General features: G+C 39.5%; 1 protein-coding gene across 2 annotated transcripts; it reads right to left on the reverse strand.

Moving 5' to 3' along the window:
• Positions 1-1673: 1673 nt before the first annotated feature.
• RPS6KB1 (ribosomal protein S6 kinase B1) lies at positions 1674-15210 on the reverse strand. 2 transcript variants are annotated; one of them, XM_026047761.1, is made up of 15 exons: positions 14968-15210; positions 11943-11992; positions 10767-10887; positions 10373-10441; positions 9789-9936; positions 9491-9548; positions 8927-9027; positions 7863-7953; positions 7568-7658; positions 7155-7262; positions 6792-6854; positions 5849-5926; positions 4762-4869; positions 4117-4229; positions 1722-3539 (listed from the first exon to the last, which is right to left on the reverse strand). In XM_026047761.1, exons 1-15 carry the CDS (start codon positions 15037-15039, stop codon positions 3302-3304), a joined length of 1509 nt encoding a protein of 502 aa, XP_025903546.1. In that variant the 5' UTR covers positions 15040-15210; the 3' UTR covers positions 1722-3301. The 2 variants fall into 2 exon arrangements, with proteins under 2 accessions (XP_025903547.1, XP_025903546.1); XM_026047762.1 differs by lacking the exon at positions 6792-6854 and having other exon boundaries at positions 1674-3539.
• Positions 15211-15927: the final 717 nt, after the last annotated feature.

Raw genomic sequence — 15927 nt, forward strand, 5'->3', positions numbered from 1 at the left:
CAAGCAACTGCCCTCAAAACAAGTGTAGACTCCCTCCCTCTCTGCTGCACTTTTCAGTTAAAACTGCAAGCAGTTTGGGAGCTAATATTAAAAAGATAACAGACTCTAAGTAATCATCCGCTGCATAGTTAGAGTGGACATAAATATTACATGTTTTCCAGCAGCTCAGCTTTTGGATAGCAAGACAAAAGAAAAAAGGGATATTCAAAAGAACAGTTGACTCATTTTTATCTTTTATTATGAGCTAATACCAGGATGACATTCAAATGTCAGATGGCACAATTAAGACAGTCTTGGTAGGAATTATTCCAGCATTCCCAAAATTACAATTTCGTACACGAATGGCATCAAATGTATGCATCACTCCCACAGAGAAAAATGATGAAATTCTGAGTATCTTATACCGGAATATTTTCTGCATCAGATGGGAAAAGAAAAACTGCTGGTAACACAACTGACCTGTAAGCCTCCTGTGATAATGACCTGCAGAACAAAACATTCCCCTATTTAATATCTAGTTAAAAAAAAAAATATGACTTTTGTTCAAGTTTAAGATTTAATACTTTTATATGGTTAGCCACAGTAGGTATTAACCTCAGTTTTACTGTATTTTTGTAACACTACAAAAATCCTATAAAATCAAATTATAGTGAATTTTTCAGTGATTATAATTAAAAAAGCGCAGCTTGTACAAAATAAAAAAAATAAGATTCTATACTCTAATGAAAAATTTAAGACATTTTTAAATGAACAAAAGAAAGCACTTGTTAAGCTCTCCAATATTCAATGCATTCTGCACTTATCTGAAATAGCCAGAAAGGAGCTAGAACTCTACTCCCCTTAGTTCATGACTAATAACTTTGACACTATTATATATAATAGAGAGGATCTATGTCTGATATTTTTACAAATAAATACAGGATAAACCATATTGCATAGTGTGTGCTTGCTGTCTGAGTCACACTCCAAAAGTTTCACAGTTATGGTAGGGAATTAAACTTATAATCCACGGGATGAAACATTAACAGTACATGAAATTTACTTTTAAATATGATAAATTTTATATATAATAAGCAGTGAACTCAGACAAACAACTCTTGCCATTCTTGCCAGCCATACTAAACCAACTCTACTGGACAATTACATCCAGCCAACTGATGAGCAACCGTTAGCTGTAACTAGGACCAAGAGAGATTGTTCTGTTTCCACGTTCCTCTATATGCAGTAAACATGTTGGGAAGCCTATGTTAACAGGTGGCACAGGGCCTCCTGTATGCATACATAATGCATACAGACATGAGCACGGTGGTTTTAGTTTCACAACATGCCACTGGTGGTCCTGTTACTACTAAATAAAAAYAAAATAAAGCGGCACTTTTTCGGTACAATTTATATCACTATATCATGGTAACTTAGTTTTCCTTATAAAACTAAAAAAAAAAAAAAGTCTTGAACAAAAGGCTTATCAAGAAGAAGAAAAAGCATCAATTTATACTCAGTCTTATATATCTTTTTGTTTCTTTGTTAGTACCAACAAGATACCACTGAATCCTTCTGGCTAGCAAATTTTAGAAAACAGCACTCTGATTGGATTCAATGTCCTTAGAGAGTTTTATGGCTTGGATCCTATGGCTCAAAAAGACTCATTATACACAGAGTAAGCAGAATCTACAAAAATCCCTACTGTTGTGAAACGCTAGAAGTAGACTTTGCACAGTTTGACTAAAGATAATGTAATGTGTGGCAGGCAAAAAGTGACAGGACTTGTATGCAGCTGTATGATTATATACACACACACACACACACACACGCACACACCATACGCTCACTCTAACTAGTGTAAAGCTCTGCAGATATTAACCCTTTCACCAGCTATGTTCATGGAAATGCTTTCTTTAAGGCAGGAAGTATTTAAGTAAGGTAAAGTTACCTTTATTTTATTCTTTGTACCTGTAAGTCATTTGTACAGATTGTGACAATTYCAAAAACATAAATAGTGTCCTTAACATGTTTCCTAAATTAAGTTGCGGAAGTTCTGACCCACTGTGGAAGACATTCACTGAAAGGCCATTTAACACTTTTCTCTCATACCATCAGCAAATTATTGCCCCAGCATAGGATTTTTTTTTTTTTGATTAATTTAGAAATGTATAATGGCAGGGAACTCCCATAAGCAAAATTTTATTTAAAAAGAAAAATCCCTCGAATTCTTACCCCTTAATTACAAAACAGTTTACTTGCTTATGCTACGTAGAACTTACAGATGTTTCCTCTTGTGGCAATATGTCCTCCACGACTACTGACCTTGTTTGCTGATGCACCTTTTCCTGACCTTTCTATGAGTAAGAATCTGAGCTCAGCTGTCTCCATCTAAGTGACTGGCACATACAAAGGTGATGTTTCCCAGTGAAATGTCTGCTGAGGACAAGGATGAAATAAGCAGGACATGTATGTGAGGCCATGGCTTCCAGTTAAGCCTAGAACATAGCAGCAGTGCTATTTGATTAGATCCATTTGTATCTGCAGTAACAGGAATTTCAGCTGGGTAAAGCAAGTGAAATGGTTCTCTCCCACCCCATACTCCGACGTTTGTAACCGAGCGATTTGCTTACTGATTTTTTGTTTCACCAGCAGAAGAATCAGAACTACAGTCCTTATTTTCTTCACAGCAACCAATTATTTTGCTTTTTTTTTTTTTTTTTAATTTTGGGATACTTTCCATAATGAGCTGAATCAAAAAATCTATTTGAAAAATATATATTTATATATATATATAAAAAAACTCATTAGGTTTTGAATGTGACTACCAATTAAGTTTATCTATCATCTTTGATTCCACCCCATTGTAGGAAACAGCTTAACCAAGCTTGCATGCTAAATATTCCTCAGACGCAAGCGCTTAGGCATTTCATACTTTGCCTAGTGAAAGGGCTAACCCTCCGTGACACATTCACAACTAGACCAGTGATTCTGAAGCAACATCCTGACCCTTAATACTGTCAGTTTCAAGCTATCAAGCTGAAAAATCCTCGATAAGGTGAGAAGATGTCACTGCGAATCAATTAGATGATGTGCCTAGAGTTCTGCAATACCATTTTCTAAAGTTTTTTTTATGCACCATTGATTGACAGAAAAAAAATCCATTTTTCTTTGCTTTCCAAGTCGCTCTGTGCAATGACTGACTCTTTGATACTGTCATTTTTTGAAAGTAAACCATATAAGCCCTCACACTTCCACTTCAAGGGGGCTTATGTCCATTCTTTGTTTTCCACCTTTAAAGGCTTTTAAAAAAATTGTGTTGTCATAGATTCATGCGCAAGTGCTCTGGTCGTTTGGAAATCATAGGAAAAGCTTGTTTTTTATATGGCCCAGAGTTTGGTTGTCGGATTGGAAGTGGTGCTGAGGCCTCTCCACAGACTGTCACATCCATTTGTTCTATTCCACTCGTTTCCATTGGATATTCCACAGGTGTCTGAGTATTTGATGCGCTGGCAGAAGCACCTCTTCCCCAGAATTCCCCAGGGGAGAACTTTACAGGGCTTTAAAACAAGAAATATAAAAAAAAAAAAAAAAAACACAGAGGTGAAGATACACACAGCACCAGGCACGTCCTTCATTCTGCAAGAGGCTGAACTCACAAGCCTATATTGAAGCACTTAATTCTTTCTTCCACCTTCARAAGTTTGACAGAGTTTCCAAGTCTATCAAGGTTCCTTGTAAAGTTAAAATTCTTTCATCTGAGCAGCTGGCATAATATATTTCTAGATCAGTGCAGATGGCATTTTCTTTACTAACATGATTCTTTAGCAGCCCAAAAACATTTAGGAACAGTTCCTAAAAATTCTGCAAGTTTTAGATAAATGTTGTGCAAAAATCACCAGACAGTGAGGCCGTACCAGTGTTGCACAGCTGGCAAATTAGTACTTCTTGTGCTGCCAAACACCATAAATTTGACTCGAATAATGTGGTTTATAAAACTGGACTGATGCTGCACTTCTAACTGAAGTGATGAGATTACTGAGAAGAAAACACATTTCTTATTTTTAGTGCGAATGTTTTTCATAAACTTGCTAAAAAAGGGAACCCAAAATAATAATAATAATTAAAAAAGAATACCTGACTGGTGTCCTAGGGCTACCTATGAATCTGCGAGGTGATCGAATTTTTGGTTCAAAAGAAAATTTCTCTTTTACGCTTTCAAGTACAGATGGAGCCACATATGTAAAACCCTGCAAGAGAGGAGTAAATGCACTGTCACTTCTAAGCAAGATTTACATTTATGATCACTTCTACAGATATGGCCAACATTTAACAGGGAAAGAAACTTATAAAAAGAAGAATAAGTACAAGCACATGAACTTCTTGTCACTTCCCAAAGCAAACAGTAGGATTTGAGTTCTTCATCTCAGTACCTTTCCACCCCAGATATTTCTGCTGAGAACATTGATCCTCACAGAAATGCTCGGATTAATTCATTTTTAACTAAAGACATTTTTATTCAYACTTAAGAAAAGCAATCCATGATCAATTTTAAATTTCAACACCTACACTTCAGAAAGTGGGCAGGGTTTGTTGTTTAAGGTACCAACCAATCCATAATCCAAACAAAAAATATTGAAAGCCTGCAGGTGTTTCAAACCTSCTGCAATAGATATGTTTGGAAGTATGGTGACTTGCTTCAACTATCAGGTGGTAAGACTAGAGAGAGCTGTGCTGAGATGCCCTACTGAATCATTAGACACTTGTCCCTTGCTCACTTACCAGAAAGACCTGGTTGGCACTTTCACTGAGAGTAGAGTCATCTGGGCTATCAACAGGTGTCTGACGTGTAAACTTTGAATCAAACTGGCTCACATCCTCTTCAGATTGCTTTGCAAAAACAAAATGATTAACGGTTTATATTACAGATATCAACCAAATGGCTTAGCGGTGATCAGTGAAGCCTCTGGATGGAGTTCATTCCATAGGTTTTTTGGCAGAGCTCTGTGGTAGTAAAACCCTGGAGTGGTGTCGGAATCCTGTTGCTGCCAGTGGGAGGTCACTATGGGCACTGACACTGAGAAATAAAGGCAAGGGGGAGGGGCAACAATTATGGATCAAAAAGGAAGATAAATTAAAAAGATGCCTTTAAAAAAAAATCTTAAATTACAAGCAAAAGCGTTTAGAAATACATTGCCAGCTTCACTGCATGTTTAATGCTGGTAATAAACAGTATAGAACAGGTGCATCCGTTAAATAATAGATAAGTTTCTCCAGGCAATCTCAACTCATTTTTACAGATGCAGAAGTGTTTAAACTATTTGGGACAGACAGTTATGCTGGAATTGTATATTAAGAATGTAGTTTAATTCAGTCAGAAAACACAGACATCATTCCAAGATCCCATCTCTCATCTTAAGTATAACTGAACAGACAATATATCTTTGTTTGTAGAGGTCTTCRTGCAACCATGAAATCACATTTTTAAGAACCAACTGGTTTATACAAGTAGCTTTTATAAACTGTGCTAAGAATAGGGAGAGGGGAAAAAAACCCACTATCTTTGGATAGCTGGTTTGTAAAGTTTATGTCATTCTGAATGTTAGTGAAAAAAGTGAGGGGGGGGGGAGAGAAAAAAAAAAAAAGATGCTCCACACCCTCAAAATAGGGGGTTCGTTCATTCCTTAAATATTGATACTAGCACCAGTTCTCAGAAACAAACAAAGAAGTCTGCATCTGAGAACTAGTAAGCTGATGCAATGGCACATCACATTGTTGGAGCTGAAGTTTCTGAGTTTTAGACACTMCATGGTTTGAGACCTTTCCTAGAGGCACACAAGGGCCATCTCACAGCATTCCGAGTACATACCAATAAAGGTTTAAAAGGAGGTTCCACCTTCCGTGCCAGCAGCTCATCCCAGTTAATGTGTCTGAAGAATGGGTGAGCCTAAAAAAGTCAGCAACAGGACAGGGTCACAGTCAGTCTTCAGGGTACGACTCAGAAATTTGAGATAACAGTGATCTGTCATCACTGTTGCAGATGCAATGGTTTTTGTTATATCTTAATGTTAGTATGAAAAGCAAATTAAAGCAACACTAAGAAATAATAATCACATTTGTTTCAGGTCCTCACTGTGCTGCTTTCCTTTCCAATATCTCATTGGGGTCAAGTGTAATATATTCTGCAGGAGAATAGCTAAAAATTGGCACCATCTCTCTTAGTCAGAAAACGTACACTGTTTTCTTTAAAAGCATTAGAAAAAAAAAACTGATATACATTTACATGTCAAAAAAAAAAAAAGCTGAAGGTATTTTACTAAGTATCTAAAAATAATGTAAAAATACTGAATTAAAGCAAAATTATYGTTAACAGTGGAGTAAAGAAACTCAGAAGTAGCTAATGTCGTCCCAAAGAACATCATACTGGAAGTGAGCGGCRCTAGGYAGCACTGAGTGCAAASTAACATTTTTCTCTTGGAAGAGCTKCACTAAATACACATACKGGCAGGTTTTTCATCAGACCACTAGTGCATCATCACTAATATTTGGCCAACAGTTCAGCATTGTACAGCTAGCAGGAAAGAACACCTGGAATACAAGGCTAAAGACAATAAGTTACTTTTCAATTCTGAAATCATCAGATAGACAGGTGCTCTTTTCTTCAATGTTGTAGGAATCACATTTTGACCAGTTGTCAGGTACAGCTGCCTTTTMGCTCACTGCATGTCAAGACAAACATAATGTCTGTTGATGTACCCTTTAAGCTAAGAGAAATGGAGTTTTTCAGTGAGTTTATTAAGGAAAGAAGCTACCTGAACTTCTCCAGCATCTCCAGGACCAGCTCCTAGACGTGAGGCAGCATTTCTTTTTAGCAGCTTAATGAGATGGAACATAATATAACAAGGAAAGAAAATTACTCAAATAGTTATGCCATTATGAATAATCTATTTCTGACACGAATCATCATTTGAATTAACAGCACACAGAATGAATACAGAGAATCAGAATTAATTAGAAAAAGGATGTATTTTCAAGAAAAAACACTTTCTTTACCATGCAAAACCAAGACCAACTTCATAATTAGTAAAACAAGCCTGGACTGAAAAGCCATAGTGGTCTCACTATGCTTCTATTTTCCACATACACATGTGGTATTGACATTCATTAAAATCTACCTTTTTAAGCAGATCTCTGGCTTCTTGTGTGAGGTAGGGAGGCAAGTTGAGTTTACACTTGAGAATCTTGTCAATTGTTTTCTTTCTGTTCTCCCCAGTGAAAGGAGGCTAGAAAGCACCATTGCAATGGAAGGAAAAATAGGACTTGTTCAGTACTGTAATTTATGCACACAGAAAATACCCGAGCAATTTCTAAAGCACAAAAAAATACTGCGAAAGGGAGTCCCAAATAACTGTCTGGGTCACAAAAGCAGCTTGTGACTCTAGCCAAAGTAAGTTTAACCATCTTTTAGTTATATTTTTCACTTGCATCTGTACAAGCACATACATATTTACACATGTATCTGAATTAGAATACAGATAAGCTCAAAAACTAGGAAGAGAGATACATGCAATTATAACTGTGCACCTACTGCTCCAGTCAGCATGTCATACATTAATGCTCCCAAACTCCACCAGTCCACAGCACGATTATGCCCACTCCTCATCAAGATTTCAGGGGCCCTGTAATAGGAAAAAATAAAAAATAYAAAGATATTTTAAATGAGATTAACACTAATTCTGACTGCTATTTTTCAAAGAAAGCTTCATTTATCATGTAGAATTACTAAAAATGACTGAATGTATGGACCACCAGTTAGAAAAGGTAAAATTCAGCCATTACCCCCAGACCAGAGTAATACTTTTCTGTTTCATCAWGCAGCTCACATGTATTCAATTGTTCCGCAGAACGTGTGCGTGACTGTTCCATCATGAATAGACTCTTTACATAATCCGAAGTCAGTCAATTTTACGTGCCCTGCAATTAAACAAATAAAACCTAAAACGTGCCAGAATTCTGCAACTTGCACAAGCAGCATTAAAAAATATGAATTTCCAGCATGAATCTGCAACAAACCTGAACTACTTCTAGTTACCTTCAGTGTATCTACACAGAAATATAGTTATAAAACAGAATCAGGTGATCACATTGCAAACATCTGAATTATCTCTGCATAAGAAATTGCTGCCATTTAGCAAAGAAAAATGAGACTTCCAAAACTTGCTCACATACAGTCAAATGTCTATGTCTAAATGCCCATTCTTCAATCATAAACAATGTAAAGTATTACTCAGATGAAAAACTAGGTTACTGAATCTTACTGCTTGCATCAAAATTTGGAGAACTTTCAAAGATTGTAAAGTACCCTAAATTATTCAGTCCAAAGAGTTAAGCTAAGTCAAAAAAAAAAATGGTAGAGACTGTRAGATGGTAGAGACTGTGAGAGTAGTCAGTCTCATGTGGTCAATGCAGCCACATGCTTAGGATTTACTACTACTGTCAGGTAAAGTTTCAAAAACTAGGTAAGTCACTTCAGCTCCAGGTGATTTGGCRTTTTATATATTTTGCCTTTTCTAATTAATGTCTTCATTTATCTTCATTTCTAACATGTCACAGATTATGCAGATTATGCAAGACAAAGATTTTCAAGTACTTTGTCACAATCCAACAGAATTATGCTTTAACMAGTGCTTACAGAAGTGCAGAAGTCAATCATTCAAAAGATACTTGCACTAAACACATGACACTTGGAGCTTACAGGATTCCTTGTATTAAATCTGAAGAAACACTCTTAAAGGACAAGCAATTAGCTTTGGCATTTATTCAGTYATACCAAAAGCGATAAGGGATGTGTCATTGTTCTAAGGAAATTCACATATAAATGAAGTGTTGTGACCTTGAGAAAGGATTTTCATAAGACTGGAACATAAAACTGTCACTATATTTCTACCTTGATGATTAAGCATGATATTTTCTGGCTTCAGATCACGATAGATGATTCCTTTTTGATGCAAGTGTCCGAGCGCCATTGAGATTTCTGCCAAGTAAAAGCTGAAAGAAAAAGTATGCCCCACAATCAGTCATATTCAAACTCTGGCCATAAGAAAAATAAATACAGCCATTACAGGGATCCTAAAGATTCTCTWATTGCCTGGTAAAATTGTGTGCGGACAAACACAACAAACACAACAAACAAACAAAATCCACAAAATACAGTCAAATCAAATCTTTAACAATATTTTCTCCAGTACCTGAAATACACCCTTCATCACAGGCACATGAATAAACTCTGGAAGACAGTCTCACGCTTCAACCAGCAACAAATGCTCGAGCCTGTAGTTATGCCTGCACAAACTGGTAAGTACAGAGCACATATGTCTGCACAAAATCCAATTAACTGCTCTTTTTACTAGAGTAACATGAATAAAGAGTTACAGTCTCCCAAATCAGAAYGAACACTTTACGGCTCCAAGCCCATCTATTAATTTAGCAAAATATAATTGGTTTCACATACCAAGCTGTGTCTTCCATAAATATCCCTTCTCTCTCTAACTGCATAAATAGTTCTCCTCCTGTCATAAGAGAAAAAAAAAAGTGTAACGCTCAATTAAAAGTATATTCTACCATTTTTCAGTCAGTCAAAAATCTATTTTCTTGTTTCCCTATCTGTGAAGGGAATTTCTTGCTTCACAAGGAACTTGCAAGGACTATGACTTCAGGTTATCAGTAAGACTTCACAGCATCTTTTCAAGGACAAATATGCACTTGGCTATGTCAGATTCCAAGAGCAGATAACAATTTAACATACTGACCACTGAGATACTCAAGGATGAGGTAGAGTTTTCCACCGGTCTGAAAGGCATAAATTAAGTCGACAATGAAGGGATGTTTCACTTCCTCCAGTATATTCCGCTCTGCTTTTGTGTGAGCGGTATCTTTTGCATTCCTTACAATCATTGCCTACAAGAAAGGCAGAAATATGTGACTGCAAATACATGTTGAAAAGAGCAGGCTTTTAAATTTATTTCCATTCCAAATTACTAAACCTTAAGACTATATTTGAGTCAGCAACACAGGAGAAAAGAAACGAAATACCACCATAAAATACTCAAAATATTCTGATTTATTACTAAAGACTAATTCTTTATTTCATAGATTCACACAATAATTTAGGTTGGAAGGTGCCCCCAGAGGTATTTAAAAGGATTAACTGTTACAAACTATTGAGATAGAACAGTTTAGCAAATGATTAATTAATTAGAYAGGAAAACAACTGTATACATCCCAGATACAGTTTTGATTTCAGGTATACTAAATAATTAAATAGTTATAACAGCTGAAGGGGAGGGCAATTTCCTGGATTCAAATAGGAGTGAAATGTGAGTATTTACGTTACCTTTTTAAGAACTTTCATGGCAAAAATTTTTCCAGTATTTGCTCCAGTTACTTTTCGTACTTGAAATACCTGCAACACCAATACAAAGGCAATCATGTATTATAAACTACACATGTCATCATAAGTTCAAAACAAAGAGAGCACCTAGAAATGCAAAGCTGCCTGGAAGGGAAGAGTTTGGCAGTTCTACTGCCACTAGAGGCTGSAGGAGGGATCCTGCTCTGAACCACCCCAATGCCAAGGTCTCTGCTGAAACACTAACCTTCACATCCTGGAGGTTACCCCCAGCAGAAATTTTTCTGAATACAGGACAGGAAGACTAGGTCTTGCCAAAGGCGGTACTTTCACCACCTTCAGTGTAATAGATTTGCTTCAATAGAAAAAAGTTCCTTACCTTTCCATAGCCACCTTTGCCAAGTACGCGCAGTAACTCAAAGCACTCTGGTCGGATCTTTTCTGGACCTCTGTTTACACTAGTTTCTGAAATCTCAAATTTTTCACAATGTTCCATGCCACTGAATAAAATTGAGACAAAAACATAAGGCTACCCGATGCTCAAAAGTGATCAAGAGAAAGCAAGCAAATTACTCTGAAAAACATACAGTATACCTGGCAAAACTGAACAACTGCTTTGGAGATTTGGTGAATTCCTAGCACTAGAAATTTTGTGTGTGCAAAACAGTAAGCAGCAACTTGCACAGAAAAAATAAATTCGCAAATTATTTGGATTGAAAGTATGAAGATTTCCTTCAGATTTCTACATTCTTAATGTAGTAAATCYCTGTATTAACAGGAAGAATTTTTGAGGACCTGAGTCTCAAACTATCTTAATTCCTGAAGGCCTCAGGTAAAAACAATATTATAAAGTGTGTTTAAATGACATCCAACAGCCCTAGTCACAGTAAGACTTCTATAACACAAATATTGTACACAAAAAGCTGCAACATAAAACTACCTCAACTCTGAACATGCCACAAAAGACTAAACCCTAATTTACTGATGCTTCTCAATTATGCTACAGTTCTGCAGAAGAAAAAGTGATGATCCTGCCAAAATAAACATGACTGAACTGTTCAGACTGCATCGATACTTCTCACAGTGCAGTACACTGAAACAGTGTGGAAAACTCTATAAACTTTAAATGAAATAGAGGTAGCCATTCCGTGAACTTCTATCACAACTTCTGAATTCTACCTCTCAGCTGTTTCACACTGCCACACAAATCTGCAACTGGAGCCTTTACAAAATGCACAGAACATACAGCGCTCTGCAGACAGTGCTTTACACACATAYTGCAAGTATTAGTCAACTACAACAGATATGTTAGGAGAAACAAGGATTAAAAGACAACAGCAGGTTTTGCCATTTTTTTTTTATTATTATTATTATTTTATTTCAAGATACAGTTCACAAGTTTTAAAGTAAAGAAACAGTGGAACAACTAGAAACAACTGAAAATTGAACAGGAATGACAAAATCTTCTATTTAACTTAACGAACACGTTGACATAATTAAGAGATTATAGGCAGYTGGCATGAATGGTACAGTACATTTCTTAGCAGCAACTTACAGGTCGTATTGGCCAAGTCCTCCATGGTCCATGCTCTCACTTAATTGTCCCTGTGGAGGGGAGTGGTAGAGGAAAGATCAGTTATAATATGAGAAGAAGCAGTGTTAAAAATAAACTCAGTGATATGTTTTACAACTTTTTAGTTTTTGGTATTATTAAATTAACCCAAATGTTGGAGTAATGAATTACCACTAGAAGATACAAACGCACAAAATTCTGCAGGAGAGCTGCAGCATTTTCTTGCATCTCAGTGAYGCAGGGAACCACTGTTTTACCTGACTGCATTGGTACTCAATTACTTTTATAGGGGAGATAACAATTAAATTTCCTTCCCCTCAGTAATTTGAAAAATACTAGAATGCTGCATTAAAAAAATACTTTTTACATATGTAAACAGATGAATCAGAATCCACATAAACCGGAAACAAACAACTGAGAGGGTTTATTATATGCTGATTATTATCTAATCCCAATAGGAACAAACTAACAAAACTTGACTCTGAAAGTTTAAATAAATACTTCTGCTGATCAATAATCATTCAGATAGATCAATCCAGGCAAATAAAAAAAGGCTCAAGCACTTCAACAGAAACATTAGGCACCATTAAAGAATACAGTTAAATTCTAAAGAAATATTTTCTTAAAAGAATTTTTGACTTGATCCCTTATGAAAGGCAAGATGATATCTCCCTCTTTAATTATGGTTCTACATGGCAAAAGAAGTGCAAACCCGGCAGACAGCTGGAATGAATACAAACAGAATTCAGTGGGCAAGCTTATATGTATATAAAGAGACTRTAAGTTTGTAAGAAACAGTCTGAACTCTAAGGACTGGATGCAGATTTGATGACTGACTTGTGCTATTCACAGAAAACTAGGAGAGAAAAAAAGAGATATAGAGATCCACGAAAAAGCAGACCAAACTAACAAGTATATTTTGGGGATATTATGCAAATGAAAACACTAACCAAGGAAAACTATGAATTTTCAATAGCTTCCAAACCAAGTAAACATTAAAGCTTGCAGAGGCTGTTTTGTTTTGGTGGTTAAGCTGGAAGGGAATTTAACTTCTGGTTCCTTCTCCTAACACCACCAGCAATTACCGGGTCCAAAAGTTCAAGTCAGTTTCCAGGTCAGAAAGTTGCCAGCTCATGTCCTCTTGATAACATTCATTAGAAAAGCCAGGCTTATTGACATCTGTTTCACAATAAAACCCACTAAAACTGCCCTTGAATCCACCATCAGTAAGAAAAAAAAAAAAAAATTCAAAAACCATTACACTTCTACATCTTCCTCCTTCTTGAAGTTACCTCTTGGTTCTGACAAAACTTGCACATGTCACTCCTACCCTCCTGAACAACAGTCTTCATTTACAATACTGAAACAAATTCACTTCAGATGCCATACCACTATTTGCAAGGATTTTTTTCTTATTAACAAAAGAAATGGAATGGCATTCTGGTTAGCAACCCTTCAGTGCGTAGCTATTGTTCCATTTACTACAAAAAAAAAAAAAGGGTAAATGTTGTTTTACTTGCTGTGATAACCACTGCAAACAACCATGTGGCTTATGAGTACACCCTCCACCTAGTGCGTGTTCAGATTTTCCAGACCAGCCCTGCCTGTGTGAAACTACAACTGCCCCGTCCTTGAGGCTACGAGGGTTAGAGCTCCCAGGAGCTGCAAGGGTCCAGCTCCAGGCAGGCTRCATGAGATAACCTCAAATTTACAAGGAGCTCACTTTCAATTTAATGATGCCAACCTCCCAGTCTGTGAGGTCTTTGTGATATTCAGAAGACAGACCCAACGCCTACAGACACAGCTTTCTGTTCAACATTTTTTTCTAAGGAACACTTTTCTGATCCTTCCCCTTCRTTCTTGCTCTTATATTCTCTGCTTTCTGCTTCTATTTTAAATTGAGGTCCATTCGAATTTTCCTTATCTGATTTCCAAATGCATAATTCCTCTGCTGATTTTTAAGTTTATTTCTTGAGTATTTCTCCAAACACGAGCAGCAAGCACATAACGCTGAACTTAAGTGTTCACCACCATCACCAAACACTCACTTTTTTGTGCCACAGTGCCCATTAACATTCATATTCATACAAGCTGTGTTATAAGTATTTCAGTTATGCCTATTTTTAAAAATCCACTGTAACTAATTATATTTTAAATTATTCCTTAAAGTTACTCTTTTAGGCTGAATTATGGGGAGACGGTTAATTCCTGCAGTCCCCCTTACAACCTGTTCTTGGCAGCAGTAATAGTGTGATGCAAGTGGCATTTTTTAAGCCAGGTTCTTTATTGATTACTAAGGTCACGGGCAGCGTTTTCTCCTACACTCCTTCTGTTGTAGCAGGGGATCTCTATATGCAGGTCAGATATGCAGCGGGGATGCTGCAGCTGCGATACAGAGCCCCGGGTTATCTCAAGGATCCCAAGAATTTCATAGGGGCATAAATAGCACAAAATCAATGCAATAACGGCTCAAACAGTAGCAAAGCTTTAATAKAAAACCAAAAAGAAAACACAAGAATGCCAGGAAAAAAAATCATACGCGGGGTTCTTGCAATAAAGCTCCCCGGGGCCCCGCAGAACGGCTCCTGCGAGGGAGTGCAGGTGAGAGGGGCTGCAGAGCCGACAACCGTGATCCGCGTTTAATTTTGGCGCTAGAGCAGCAGCTCTGCTCTGCAAGCAGCACTTGCGCGCTGACGTTAAAGCACGCGACAATTGAAAAAAAGAAAAAAATATATATATACACACATATATAGAGAAGCAATCCTCGCCGCGCCGCGCTTTTGGTAGCAGACCCCCAAAACAAACTTTCGCGCGGGGCCGCGGGCCGGGGCGGCCGCGGGCGGCGCTGTCAGGGCAGCAGAGGGCGGCGCGGGGCGCGGCCGCCTCACCTGCGCGGGCCGCCCGAGCGCGCGGCCCTCGCGCCGCCGCCGCCCGCCCTCAGGGCCCGGCCCCGGCGCCGCGCCCCGCCGCGGCCTCCCGCTCCCGCCGCGGGCTTCCCCGCTCTCACCCCCTCCTCCAGCTCCTCGTCCGAAGCCGCGTCCTCGGGCTGGTCCAGGTCGATGTCGAAGACGCCCGCCATGGCGCGGGTGCGAGCCGCGGCGCCGCCGCCCCTTCCTCGCTGCGCTGCCTCCGCGGGGCCTGGGCCGCCTCATGGGCCCGCACCCCCCAACTCCGCCACGGCCGCCATCGCCGGCTGCCAGGCCTCAGCGCGCCTGCGCAGCCGCCCCGGCTCCGCCCACCGCGCAGGCGCGCCGCCTGCCCCGCCATTGGTGGGAGGCCGGTCTGAGCATGCGCAACTGGTGCTCTTATTGGCGGCGGCGCTCGGAGCTGCTGCGGAGCATGCGCAATGCATGCCCCTCCCCTTTGCTCCTGGCACAGAGCGTGCGCAGAGGGCATAGCGAAGCCTACGGTTGTGAGCATGCGTAGTATGCTCCCTGAAGCCCACAAGTTTGACCACCTCCCGCCCTTGCCTGGCGCTGCCCGAAGTTCTCTCTGAGCATGCGCAGAGCGGGTTGTTCAAAGGCGCGTCTCGGCCAGTGCGGAGGCCTTGCGGGGAAGGGRCTCGCGCATGCGCCCTGCGGGCCCGGGCCCCTCAGCGCGGGGYGTCGAGGTCAGCACCGAGAAGGGGACCGGAAACGGGACCGAGACCGAGGGCGGCTGGGGGGGGCAGCCGGGCGGGCTGGGAACGTCCAGGGTGAAGCAGGTTGGRAAGGGGAGAGGGAGCAGAACGAGGTGGGCAACGGCGCAACATGGCGGCCTGTGGCGTGAGACAACGGCCTTGCCCTGGGGGAGGTGACCGGGCACCGACGTGCGGCCCCATCAGGTTGGACCAAGGCGGGTTTCAGATCACTACTCTTTTTTTTTTTTAAGTACTGCAGGGTCCCCTGCAGTGACCCTGGCACACAGCCTAGCCTTAGACGGCTAGGTGCAGATTAGCAGAATAATTGAAATTCAGCACAGGAAGGAA

The sequence above is a fragment of the Nothoprocta perdicaria genome, unplaced genomic scaffold (assembly GCF_003342845.1).
Source record: "Nothoprocta perdicaria isolate Ctin4 unplaced genomic scaffold, notPer1 scaffold_50, whole genome shotgun sequence".
Classification (NCBI taxonomy): Eukaryota; Metazoa; Chordata; class Aves; order Tinamiformes; family Tinamidae; genus Nothoprocta; species Nothoprocta perdicaria.

Excerpts from the sequence above, each read along its gene's own strand:
- RPS6KB1 (XM_026047761.1), bottom strand. The coding sequence starts at position 15,039 with ATGGCGGGCGTCTTCGACATCGACCTGGACCAGCCCGAGGACGCGGCT. Across the intron at positions 10,442-10,766 it reads GCAAAGGTGGCTATGGAAAG|GTATTTCAAGTACGAAAAGT; the intron begins GTAAGGAACTTT and ends TTGGTGTTGCAG. Across the intron at positions 5,927-6,791 it reads GAGATGCTGGAGAAGTTCAG|GCTCACCCATTCTTCAGACA; the intron begins GTAGCTTCTTTC and ends TGACTTTTTTAG.